The sequence below is a fragment of the Gallus gallus genome, chromosome 2 (genome assembly GCF_016699485.2).
Source record: "Gallus gallus isolate bGalGal1 chromosome 2, bGalGal1.mat.broiler.GRCg7b, whole genome shotgun sequence".
Classification (NCBI taxonomy): Eukaryota; Metazoa; Chordata; class Aves; order Galliformes; family Phasianidae; genus Gallus; species Gallus gallus.
In genome coordinates this window covers 23,863,525-23,876,576 of record NC_052533.1, presented here as the reverse complement: position 1 = coordinate 23,876,576, position 13,052 = coordinate 23,863,525, and the positions used below count along the sequence as shown (strand labels likewise).

General features: G+C 39.7%; 1 protein-coding gene across 13 annotated transcripts in view; it reads right to left on the bottom strand.

Annotated features, from left to right (window-relative positions):
• DYNC1I1 (dynein cytoplasmic 1 intermediate chain 1) overlaps nt 1-13,052 on the bottom strand; it is a 181,425-nt gene that overhangs the window by 150,781 nt on the left and 17,592 nt on the right. For 5 of the 13 annotated variants that reach the window (XM_015281907.4, XM_015281908.3, XM_025148447.3 and 2 more), the window contains exon 4: nt 10,351-10,492. In XM_015281907.4, the coding sequence (XP_015137393.1) occupies nt 10,351-10,492 (142 nt within the window). Of the gene's footprint in view, nt 1-765; nt 1,012-10,350; nt 10,493-13,052 lie in introns of those variants that run through there. The other 8 variants (XM_015281909.4, XM_015281913.4, XM_040694730.2 and 5 more) reach the window with 3 other exon arrangements.

Sequence of the window (13,052 nt, the reverse complement as noted above, 5' to 3'; positions counted from 1 at the left end):
TTCCACCCAACTGGTACATTCCTAAAAATACGGGGTGCCACAGCTGTCAGATTTTATTTTTAAATCACCAGTAAACTACAAGGGTTTAGATAAATTTAAAAGCATTTGTTAATGACCCCAAATATGTCCACGTAAACTACAATCCAGTAATATTTGCCAATTTAATACATAATCTATCACATAATTAGTTGTTTGTTGTTGTTTTTTTTTTTTTCCCCAGGGTCTGAATATTGCCAGAATCAGTGTAAGGTTACACAGATAATTAGCTATAAATTTTTAAAGAGTTCCACCTAATTTGTTGTGTCTAAATCAGTTTCTCCAATGCTCCTATTTTAATATTGATTAATTAGAAAATCTGAACTAGAAACTGCAAGAAGTTACAGCAGATATTTGAAAATATATATGTGTATAGATAAGTGGTTTGTTTTTTGTAGATTTTTGTAATCTTAATTTTCTCCTCTGTAATTCTCACTTTCTGATATTGGTCATACATTTAAAATGTGTTTCCAAAACAAAATAGATCAAGAAGATCCAAAGCTATTACTCAGAGATGGAAAAGTACCACTTGCCTCAATTGGTGCTTTGCATTTAAGTCACTATTCAGGAGCCATCTGTGCTCTGTTTAGCAGATCTGTTCCACTTTGAAGGGATTGGCAAAATAGAAAATACCTTCCTTGTGCTACTTGTTTTCTGAAGCACATTATAAGCAAGATGGTTATCAGCCTTTAGGGAGGATTTGTGCCTCTCAACAAGACTCTCACTTACATTTGTGCCGCAGAAGGGTCCGACATCACCGTGGGTTCTTGTTTTTGGAGCCAGGCTGGGAATCATAAAATAAAATGCCATAAAACATTCAGTGAACAAGTGGTTTGGCACTGCTGCTGGAGCAAAGCAGGATACTTGGGTTTGCAGTTACGTTTCCAAGCAGGCTGACACTTCTGACTTCCAGTCTTCACCAATAAAAAGAGCAACGATGACCTCCCTCAGAGCACAGCACTGTCTTTCAGATGCCTGGCAACCATAATAGCATTTTTCAGAAAGGCATGAGTTTAAAATACTTTTTTTTTTTTAGGTATATTTCTAAAAAATCATAGGGTAATATTTAAAAAAATGTATATTCAAAAGTTCTCTTAAATCAAGACTCTGTTGCTAAATGCATATAATAATTTTCAAAATCCACTTGAAATTTAAATTGGAATGAAAAATTCTGACATGATTTTTATATACTGATATATAATGGGATGAACACCTTGTTGATTCATAGAATTACACTAAGTAAATCAGCAGTAAAATTCATCCAATCTGCTGAACTTATTTCTTATATTTAAAGCTGTCCTTATTTCAGGACTACGTCATAGAATATGACCTGGCAATGTAATGAACCTTGTCCTTCTCACAATTTATATGCCATAGCTACAGGAATCTTAGTCTGGAAATCTATGATGGTTTACCAGAAGGTCATTGGGAACAGCAGGCAGTCTCTGTGAGGAGAGAGGGTCAACACAGTTAGAAGCTTCTGCTGAGCTTTTGCATCCACGCAGATTTACTGTAAGTGCTGGAGAGCATGAACTGCCATCCTGAAAGTGCATTAATAAAAACCATGTTCAGGAGGAGATAGGCACAAGTTGCTTTGTTCTTGCAACAAGCCTTGAAGCAGTTTGAAAATTCTTTAAAGAAATACATTTTTAATCCTGTGTTTTTAAACCAAGAGTAAGCCTGAGTGACAAAAGAGAATTTGGATGATCCAAAATGTCATCAGGTCCTGCAGATGATTTGAAGGAACTTCAGCACTCGTGTTGGGACACTTTGATTCAGTGCACAAAAGTGTATATAAGAACCATTTTCTCATAAATTTTAAGGGAGTTGGAAAGATTCCCATAAGAGACAGGGCTACATTTATTAGTCATGTCTAGTAAAGGCAATCCATAGCCCTTCCAATGAGTCAGACCGATAACAGCAAGGCTGGAACCTGCAATATTGTTTTCGCAACTGAAGAAGAGGCTGAAAGCTTTCAGCAACTTATTCATGGCAGAGCAAAAATTCACTAAATGCAAGCTGGGAGAAGAGTTGGTGCTGTCCTTCCTACACAGAATTTGCTTTGTGATAGTGTACCTGTGGGTATGAACAATACTCAAGTGCGGCAGAAGTCTACTTGCAAAAAAATAGCACCAGTTTAACTACGTTAAACAGTTCAACATAAGAGGCGATGTCACAAAATTTAATTAAATCAAGAAGAGATTCTATGCAAGAGAACTTCTCTTTAAGCTGAGCTGCCCTTACCAAGTAAGTTGTTTTTAAAGGAGAATAAACTGACTTGTTTTGTTTTAAGAGCATTGGTGTTTTAGACCTTGAATCGTCTCAGTGTCTGACTAAATATATTAATGATGCGTCTGGAAAAAAATACAGCAAAATACCTACAGCTGTAGGTATCTTGTAGGTATCTGTTAGGTTACAGATAGCCTAAACGGTTAAGTGGGGCTTTATACATTAATATTATTTTCTTCATGATGCAGCTGGGGCTCAGGTTTCCAAGGCATTTTATGAAGTACCCTGGGAATGACAATCTTTCCTTCTCCTTTAATTTATAGCGTGGAGATGCTTGCTAATGAGAAAAATAATCAAAGATCTGGAAGAACTGAACTCCATCCATCCTTTAGGAATGAAAGCATAAAACTCCTTAATGATGCCACAGGCTCACATGGTAAAAGCATTGCAGATGATTCTAATTAATACAGACCATTCTGACTTTGTAACCAGCACGCACTGAAAAACACTCCCTGCTTTCTAGGTCAGATATACAGACACTTGAAAGCAACTGCCAAGTATCGGTCCCTAAGGTGTCTGCTTATGTTTAGAGGCTAAAAAAATATATGTGACACAGGGAGGCTTCAAATATCTTGTGCTAAATATACATTGGATGTAAAAGGAGGAGAACTGTGGTTGTTCCTGTGCAGACACAAAAGGAGGGAACAGACTGTGGGAAATCCGCCTTCCTCCAGTCTCGTGCACAGATTCACCATCCCATAAGTGGTTGGGGGATGGGAAGCCTGAGAGATTTACCATACCATCCCAAGCCCTTCAAAACCAGAGGGGCAAGCTCAGCACCTCACAGGGCTATATACATATTATGTACGTTGTATGCCTCCAGCCACCAAGCAAGCCTTTCTCTCAGCTCCCCACTGTGACAGACTCATGTCTGCAGCACACTACAGTCACTAGGGTTAAAATCCTTCCCTTCTGAACAAAACATCATTCAAGTGAAGCATGTATTTTCCCTTGGTCTTTCCTGAAGTTCCCTTAGAGTCTTTACATTGCTCTATGATTCCCTTTGCCTAAAGAGAGGATAGGAAATAGGCTGCATGGACAGTAAAAGATGATCTACTACAACACTTTCACCTTACTGTATAATTGAAATTGAGAGCAGGATCTAACCTCTTCCTCTGCCTTCTGTATCATCTAATTAAACAGCAAAAGAGATATTTAAAAAGGAAGGTGGTATCCTGATACCCTTTCTTTCGCTTGTCAATGTGCTATTGTGTTAGGTAAGGTGCTGCTTAAAAGTGAAATAGTGGAAATAAAAGCTGAGTTGCCAAGTCTGATTTTTTTTTTTTCAGGCAAAAAGCCTGTAAAGCACAGGACATTAAGACTTCAGTGACATTTGGATATGCTCATGAGGGAACAGCAAATAAAGGCTTTAATTTTTACATGCCAAGAAGACACCTCTTAACTAGGTGTACCTTCTTCTGACTTGACAGACAGTGAGTGAGACTTACACACACAGCTGTAAAAGGGTAAATACATTACTTAAATGCTGCACACTGACTCAGTGCCCAGATGCTCCAAAGCTACATCTTTCCCTTTGAATGTTATATGAGAAAGAAAAAGTTTCTGCTTCATGTCTGCATTTCAAACAATGTAGGACAAGTCAAGTCTAATGTTGAGGCATTGCATAAAAAGCAGATCAACTAATAACTATACAAAAATGAGTGAACGTTCTACACAGCAAAACTGCTTCTGCTCTCCCCGCAGTGGGACAATACAAACTGAGTGTGGACATCAACCCAATGAAAGAAAACATACCACTGTGAATTTGTTTTTATACCCCAAAGGCTTAAAAGTAGATGGAAAGAATTCAAAATCACATCTGATGAAAAGATACACGAATGGAGACAAATGTTTTCTGAACTCCAAAGAGCATAAGGGAGCAGAAGATGTGCTCTTGATTCACTGTCAGTAAGAACATCCAAGCTGATGTGACAGCTGCTACAGCGTTCTCTGAACTCAACTTGGGAACGCATTCAGAGGTCACAGTAACTGCAAGATGAACTGACACAGTGGACAAAAAAGCCTGCCAGCAGCCAAACCCAAAGGTGACACTGCTCCTCAGAGAAAAGCCATCCAGCATTACCAACAGCTGTTCTATTTCTAGGATGGCTGCAACTTTTTACTTAAAAATAAAAGTCTGCAGTGATGATGAGGCAGTCAGGATTCACACACACAGAATCACAGAATGGCCTGGGTTGGAAGGGACCTCAAGGATCATGAATCTCCAACCCCCTGCCGGGCAGGGCCACCAACCTCCCCATTTACTAGACCAGGTTGCCCAGGGCCTCATCCAACCTGACCTTGAACACCTCCACAGCAGTCAAGCTTCTACAAGAAACGCCATGTTACTGCTTCAAAATCTCTTTGAAAAACCTGATTTCTCTTTTATTTTTGCTTTCTTTTGCTATCTAATGTTGTACTTAAAATTCATTTTCACAGTAACCTTCATCAAATATTCACATGTGGCTTTATCTAAATAAGGACTGACCCTGCAAAGCTTTACTGCAAATAAAATCCATGCACTGATGGAAGCCAAACAATTTCAGTCCATCAAACACCTCAAAAACTGTGGTATCAGTGGAACAATAACATAATTCAGGTAAGAACCATTTAAACAAAGTGTTACATAGTCCCCTAATCCAACAGGATGAGCAGCCGTAGCCAGACAAAAATACCAATATCAATGGACTGAGAGAGGAATACTATGAAATAAGGTACCTGGATGTTTGCACTACATTACAGCAGACAAAACACCACATCTACATAACCACTCTCTGATAGCAACTACCAGAAGATGAAGAATACTTTGTCATCTTTGTCTTTACTGTAACCCCCAAAACAATCAGGTATCTAAATGTACATGCAGCAATGTATGCAAGTTAGAAATCAAAAGAGCACAGATGAAGTTGTTGCAGAAAAGAAAGGCAATCATTAACCTTTACACGCCCCAGACAGCTGAGCCTTTTGCATTTTACTGAGCAGATGGAAGGTGGGAAACCTTATACACAGCCTAATGGGATTCTCATGTTCCACTACAAAATGTACATGGGGAAGTGCTACATGCATGCAATTTCATTGCACTCGCGCACATACACAAAACCCAGTTCAACAATAAGTGGGACACTACTGCACAAACCTACCATTGTATGGTAATGAATCCAACTGGGTATGTACAGAAGCAGTGAAAGAGAGAAGAAAAAATGGACTACACAGCTAAAATCATACCTTGGTCCACAAATAGAACTCATCCAAGTGTGCAATACACTAGGGTGAGCACACAAACACCCTGCAGGTGACACAGCAATACATATATAGGTCACTCCAAAATTCCTCCTATTTATTTCCATGGAAACTACAACAAATAGCATAATAACACTAATTGAAAGAGCAAACTCTCAGCTACAAACCACTACTTTTCAGTGTAGTCGCCACCATTTGCTATGCATTTTGCAATGAACAAGGGCCTGTGCGCTGCAGTTATAGGCATCTGCCCCAGTGGAGGTGAACCACTGTCACTGTCATCACCACCTCACTGTACTCACATTCACTGTTTGGTGTCCATAAGCATTCTGCAAGCATCAATGAATGTCACCGGGTGCCATTTTTTCTGCACAGAGGAATTCAGTTCCACACCTCTGCTTCACACACACTTCCATCTCAGATGCCATTCTGTCAGACTGCCCCTCTGCTGCCATCCATCACACAGCAACAAAACATAATGGAATATTGGTGGGAAGGTTCAACCTCTACTGCCCAACCACCATCATCTGCCTCTGACACTGTGGGCCAACATAACAAAATAGGAGACATTACTGTCAGAGCAGTCCTCATAGTTAGCTGAAATCTCCATTTCTGGTATGCACAGCTATATAACCTGACCATTAACAAAAGAACACGGGGCATCGATGTCCCTGAACAAAATATTCACTCTGAACAAGCTAAGCAGAGTATACTGTATTATAGCAGAATCTCAATGGGATCCTGCAATGCTGTCTTGTGGTAAATGAGTCATGTCTGAACGTGCCATAACAGAAAGCCCTGTGAATTAATAACTTATCTGTCCAGAGTTCAGGCTGTGATGTAATATTCCTGTCCTATCTATGTAGCACAGCAACACAGCCAACCCTGTGCAAAGATGTGGAAACAGGCAAGCTGCTCTCTGTGCAACAACAGGGCTCTGATGAATTGTTCTGAGCAGCCTAGTAACTAGGAGCAGTACATGCAAAACCTATTTTTTAAGCTTTACAGTTAGGGATCCAGAATTAAACTACAATGATGGTGAAGGATCTAGAGGGGAAGACATATGAGGAGCAGCTGAGGTCCCCGGGTTTGCTCAGCCCAGAGCAGAGGAGGCTGAAGGGAGGCCCCACGGCAGCTGCAGCTCCTCACAGCACTGAGCTCTGCTCTCTGTGACAGCGACAAGGCCCAAGGGAATGGCATGGAGCTGTCGAGGGGGCAGCTGGGGGTTAAGGAAAGGGTCTGCACCGGAGAGCGGTGGGCATGGAACAGCCTGCCCAGGGCAGTGGTCATGGCACTGAGCTTGTTGGAGTTTAAGAAGCATCTTGACAATGTTCTCAGACATACGGTCTGATTCTGGGGCGATCCTGTGTGGGGCCAGGAGTTGGACTCGATGCTCCTCTCCACCTTGGGATGTTCTGTGTTTCTGTAACACATTTCTGCCTACTTGGAATTTATCCCCACCACAACCAAAGAATGATAAACAAAAATATTGGCTGCTCTGTCCAACTGAAAGCATTCAAAGAAAACCGCCAGTGGTTTCAAGCACCATTTACCTAACATCTGTACATTCTTACTGTTGCTGTCATAATGTCTTGTCACGTACCAGAAGTTGGAACACTCCTGAAACCTAACATCATCCTTGGTGAAAAGGCTATGACAAATAGCCATGTGGTATTGAAGATCGAGCAGAAAAAAAACCCACATAAAAACCTGTACTACACAGGACAGAAATGGTTCCATAATTTAGTGTTATTACACAGCCCGCCCCACACGTTATCCTAATAAGCTTAATGGCATCAGGGAAAAGGCAGCATTGCTCTAGCTATTATGTTGGAGATAATGGACAATGGTGCTGCAGGATAGCAGCACTACCAGTGTATAGATCTTATTCCAAAAGGGACCATTGTGACCACACGGCTTTTCTTCTTGTGCAACAAAAAGCTGTACGGCTCTTCTGAATGAATTCCTGTTGGAGCTATTATCCGCCTGTCGGCCAGGCACATTACCCTGAATGAGAAATGCCCAGTGATACAGCATCCAATAGAGTATTTAAGTAAATTGCTTCAGTGATTAATTTGTCTTGTCATTAAAATTTTACAGTTTTCCTGGTTTTAGATTTGGCCAGCTCCAAAGCCAAACAATTTGCTGTCTGTTAAGCACTGCCTACCGGAGCCCTTCTGCTCCTCAGAATTTCTATACATAGAAAGCAAGTTACCAGCTAGTTTTCATTTTCTTAACTAGGATAGGATGAGATCTGTGATACCTGGACAACAACTACTCAGCACCATCTGCCTGAACCCTTGCTATTTATCAACTAACTTCCTAAAAAGCAGATGTCAGAAATTTGGATTTCTAGATTTAGTTCCACAATACTTATTGGTCTGTAAGAAATCACAGGTGCTTGCCAATCAAAACAAACCTCAGGGATACCTGTGATACCAGGACCAATAGATTCAGTCTGATGACTATCAGGTGCCAATGAAGTATGAACACAGCCTAGTTCTGCACCAAAAACCACTGCCTCACATGGGACCATACAAACATCCCTTGATTTCCTCAAAGCTCTCAACAGGGCTTCTCTCAAAGGCATTATCCTCTGTACCGAACCAAAACCTATGATTTCATAGATTTTTATTATTATTATTATTATTATTATTAAAATATCCACACTTTCTTCTCGAGATCGCTTCAGCAATAAATAATCAGTCTGCCTCCAGCCTGTGTAGCTCTGTTCTGCCAGCCTGTATGCACCAGTTCTTCCTGCAGCAGTGTCAGCAGCAACAGCAACAGATAAGCTGTGATCTCCGAGGCTGGGCATTAGCAGCTCTGGAATTAATCTGCTTTCCTCCTGAGTCTATGCTCAGTCTACAGTTGTACAGCCAACTTACAGCAGAATCATAAAAAGGGGGAGATCTCAAAAGCATAGAATAATTTAAATAGAATAATTTAGGCTGGAAAAGACCACTAGGATTATCTAGTGCAACCATCAACCCATCCCCACCATGCCCACCAACCATGACCCTCAGTTCCAAATCTACATGCTCCAACTGACGCTTCCATGGGAGGGTGATTTTATCCCGTTTACCTGCTGTGATGACAGCTCTGACACATTTTCCTCTCCAAGATGGCTCTAACACACATGCATGCTGGAGTATACTAGTTGACCCAAACACACACTGAGTACATCTCCTGCACCCAGTGACAAACCACCATCCAGTACTACCCACCAGTTACAGAGATGCCCTGAGACAGGGACAGCAGCTTGTGCAATTGCCATTACCACAAATCAGTCACGCCAGGCAAATACCCTTGGCCAATCTTGTGCAAAACACAGTACTTGGAATAGCAGAGTGAATGGCAAGCAAAGCCATGAACAGCAAGCAAGGCCTTGGGATTGGCACTGAACTCCTAGTACGGCCACAACAATCCAGAAAATTATCCAGAAGAATAGCTCACAACATAGTACATCATGACCCTTGAAGACAAGGACAAATTCAATTCTCTTCTCTAGAGAAATGTAATCATATGCTGTCGTTGCTTGTTGCTGGCGGAGATTTGAAGCGGTAGTGTAAACCATATGAAAATAAATTCCTCCCAGGACATTTCACTGTCTTAACATCAAAAAAGTTACACCATGACCACATCACGAAGAATTTAGAAGTGTCCAGTCAGCATTCTCACAGGTACATCTAGGACTGCAGAAAATAAAGACAATATACTTTCAACTTACAGAACTGTGGTTTTTTAAGCAGAAGGCTGGTGTGGAATTAAATCTAGTAATCTGAGCTCTGTAACATTACTGGTTATGTATGTAGTACGGCACCTGACTATGCATGTAGAAGTATAGTACTGAAAACTGTACACTGCAGAGAGAAATCAATGAATTTTCAAGCTATTAGCAGAGGTTTTGGCTCACAGATTTGGATGAGTTGGTTTTATTTTGTGACAGTTTAATACAAAAAGAGCTGTTAGGACCCATGTTCTACATTTTTTGAAATACACAGTATAGTAGCTTGGAACTCTTCTTACTTAAACGTATCTTCTGTGAACACCAGCATCCTTCTTACCTTTTTAGCAGCATCCTCATTACTTTTTTTTTTTTACTCCAAACTAGAAATTATTCATGGATTACCACTTGCATTTCCAATTTCAGTCATATAAACAAAGATAAGAAGGTTTCCCCTGTGCCCATCCCTTACACACACACCATCCTTTTCAAGAAGAAGAGAGCAGCTTCCCTCCCACCTTACACAAAATAATCTGATAACTACAGTTTCCAAGAGAGGATTGCCAGGAGGTTCTGGGGAGTTTCAGCCTGCTTCTTAACAAGCTCTACCCCACCACTGTCAGTGCCATACACAGCAATGAGCAGCAGCAGTTCAAGAACCCAAGAAAGCCTGGTGTAACATGAACAATTACCAAGACTTCACAAGGGATTGGTTGTATGCACAAAGATTACTCACATAAATAACAGGGTCTACAACTGGGCACTTCCTCTATTTTTAGCATATATCCACAAAGAATGACAGATTTATGTGGGCTCCTTTAGACTCATCACTTCAGTTCTTGCTTCCAGTACATGACTTCTGGCACCTATCTTATCATCAGCTTGCTGTGTGTGCCCACGTCTCAGACCAGTCTAACTGGATGGTGACACACAGTGGAGAATGCACAAACAAAAGCACACATCAAATACAGCACGTTCTTATTTATGGAAGCAGAAGGAAAAATGGAGGAAGTGAAAGTGAAGCAAACAAACACATTTATTCAATGCCATTGTCTTACCTTCCTATGGGTCCCAGATCTCCAGAGTCCTGGCTGCCTGCATCACTGGGTGTGCTCACTGATTTCGAAGAGGGAGACATAGGGGTTGGGACTAAATAATGAAAATAACAGGTATCCCATGTTAACACATGCAGCGACTGCACTGATGAAGAGCAGTGTCAGACAAATCAAAACCAATGGACCAAAATGATAGTGGATGAATGATTAGGAGAGTTTGAAATGGTGAAAGCAAATAAGGAAAGGAAAGAAAAAGAAAAGGAAGAGAGTCAAGTGAATTTTAAGTCTTCTGGAAGTGTTAAAACTGACATGAATTTAGACAGGACTGAAAGCCCAACGTGATTCCACAACTAATCAGTGGCGGAGATATCTGCAGAAACAGCATTTTTTTCTTGGCTGTATTTTAAAGCTGACTTGCAAAAGATTTTAAATGTACGAAGAAATACCGGGGGCTCGTCTTGTCAGAAATCTAAGTGAACTCTTCTGGTAGCCAAGGAGGCAAAACAGCAAGCAAACTTCTCAAATTTTCCATTTAAATTAAAAGCCGCTGCCCATTAGATATGTTCTTAGACTGCAGTGCAGAAATGGCATCCAAAATAAAAGTTAGATAAGGAAATCCAGCTAAGTTAAAATCATTTCCCAAAGATGGTGAGAATACGCATTAATTTGCTTAGCAAACATCTTTTCTTAAATAATTTAAGTTGTATTAGATTGCCATTTTGGATGAGACACGATTTCCACGCTCAAGGAAATGTTTCCCTTGGCTTAGATACTATTTGCACGCTCTAGAAATGATTTTCTCTTTGGTTTGCTGGAGCTTTTGAGGCATATTCATGCAAATCCAGCTTTGTTTCCTTTAACAGGAAAGGAAGATCATAGCTCAAAGTCAGCCCAAGTTTAAGCTCTTCAGCAAGGAATAACAAATAAAAAAGTAGAAATATCTTGATTTCTTTTAAAATGGTTTATCAAAAATATTTCAAGTGCAGGGATGGCTCCAGTCAAGATTTAGCACAAGTATTCTTCAAAGCAGCCACACTGAATAAAACACAAAAAGGAGTTCTAATGCAACAGTGAGGTTTCCCATTTGGTTTAAATCATGTGCATTTCTTTTTATAGATTCAACTGAGTGAAACTTTAAACTATTTTGTTACGCTCTATAATGTATAATGACAGACCTGTCAAGAGACTTGGATTTTCCATGTGGTCAAACATTTCATGCAGATTCTTACTAGAGACTGTCACAGAAATGAATGCAGCATGGAAAGTGAATTCATCTTCATGACAGCCCTTTGGCAGGTTACAGGTATGGCATGGCATTTTATGTATTCCATGTTTGCAGTGGGATCTGGGCATCATATGTGAAGGCAGAATTAATCTCTCCTTTGTATACTAATTGTCAGTGTATACAAAGGGAATTAAGGAGGACAGAATACTACTGTTTAATTAAGATCATCTTATATGTGAATTTTCATGTTCTTTCGATAGCATCAAAGAAAATAATTAACTAAGATAAGAACTGATATTTTGCAACATTAATACGTGTTCATTTACTCTATAAGGAAATGAATCCACATTTTGAAGATAAATATAAATATTCTAAATGCACAAACATTTTAAGATAAGACTTTATAGTTAAGATAAGACATTTGATAAGACTTTATCGAAGAGATGTATTTATATATACACCACTAGGTAATTTACAAAACATACTTTATGATACTTTAAAATAACCCAAAAGTTACTTGGCAGACATTTTTTTCTGAGAAGTGGTCTTGAAAAGTTCCAATCAGTAGATTATAACCTATTAAAATGGTAACTTGTCCCAGTAAATGTTGGTTGATGCAAGTTAGGGACTGAATTCCTCAATGCATGATTCAGAATGTCACCATCTATTTTCATAAGGAACTATGCAAGTGTTTTCTGAAATCAAGGCTTCTGCTTTATTTATTCTTTCTTTTTTCTTTTTTTTTTCCCCCTAACTGTTACAGGCAAGAATATCTAGGGGTAAAATTCTAGAGTCAATATCAAAGAATTTAATGACAGAGCCTGGTACCTCCAGAGATGCCAATATTTCAGCTAAAACAGTGAGAGTGATTCTGTATTCAAAGGAGAGGAAAGCACTTGAAAGAGAAGGAATGGGAAAGTGAGAGGAAAAGGGGCAAGGCAAGGCAAGGCAGGGAGGAGAGAAAAAGGGAAAAAAGGAAGGAAGCAAGGAAGGAAATTTCTCACTTTAGGGCCACCTAATACATCAGATAGAACTTAATCATGTATTTCAGATACTATTTTTCCCACATATTTTTCTAAAACTGAGGGCACTAGATTCTATAATTTAAATATCAAAACGTCCAGCTCCAAGAACTACAAAAATAATCTGTTGATAAGCTTTCTGATCATTGTGATTTGTCTTTTTATTTTCTCTCTCCTGTTTTGCTTGAATTTTAGTGAAAATAAATGGGAGTCCCCACATAACTATGCTCCACCTTCCTTAGAAAATGCTTGCATTTATGAAACAAAGATCGGGGCTAATGAGGTACAGCATTTGTTATATTATTTGTGGGAGAGAGGAGCTAATTGTCCATCAGAAAAGAAATCACTACTGGTATGCAAAATCAACCTGCAATACAAAAATTTCTTGGAGAAATGAAACAGATGTTTTTGGCAATGATAAGTACTCAAAATGCCATGAGCTGGTATATGCAAATGGT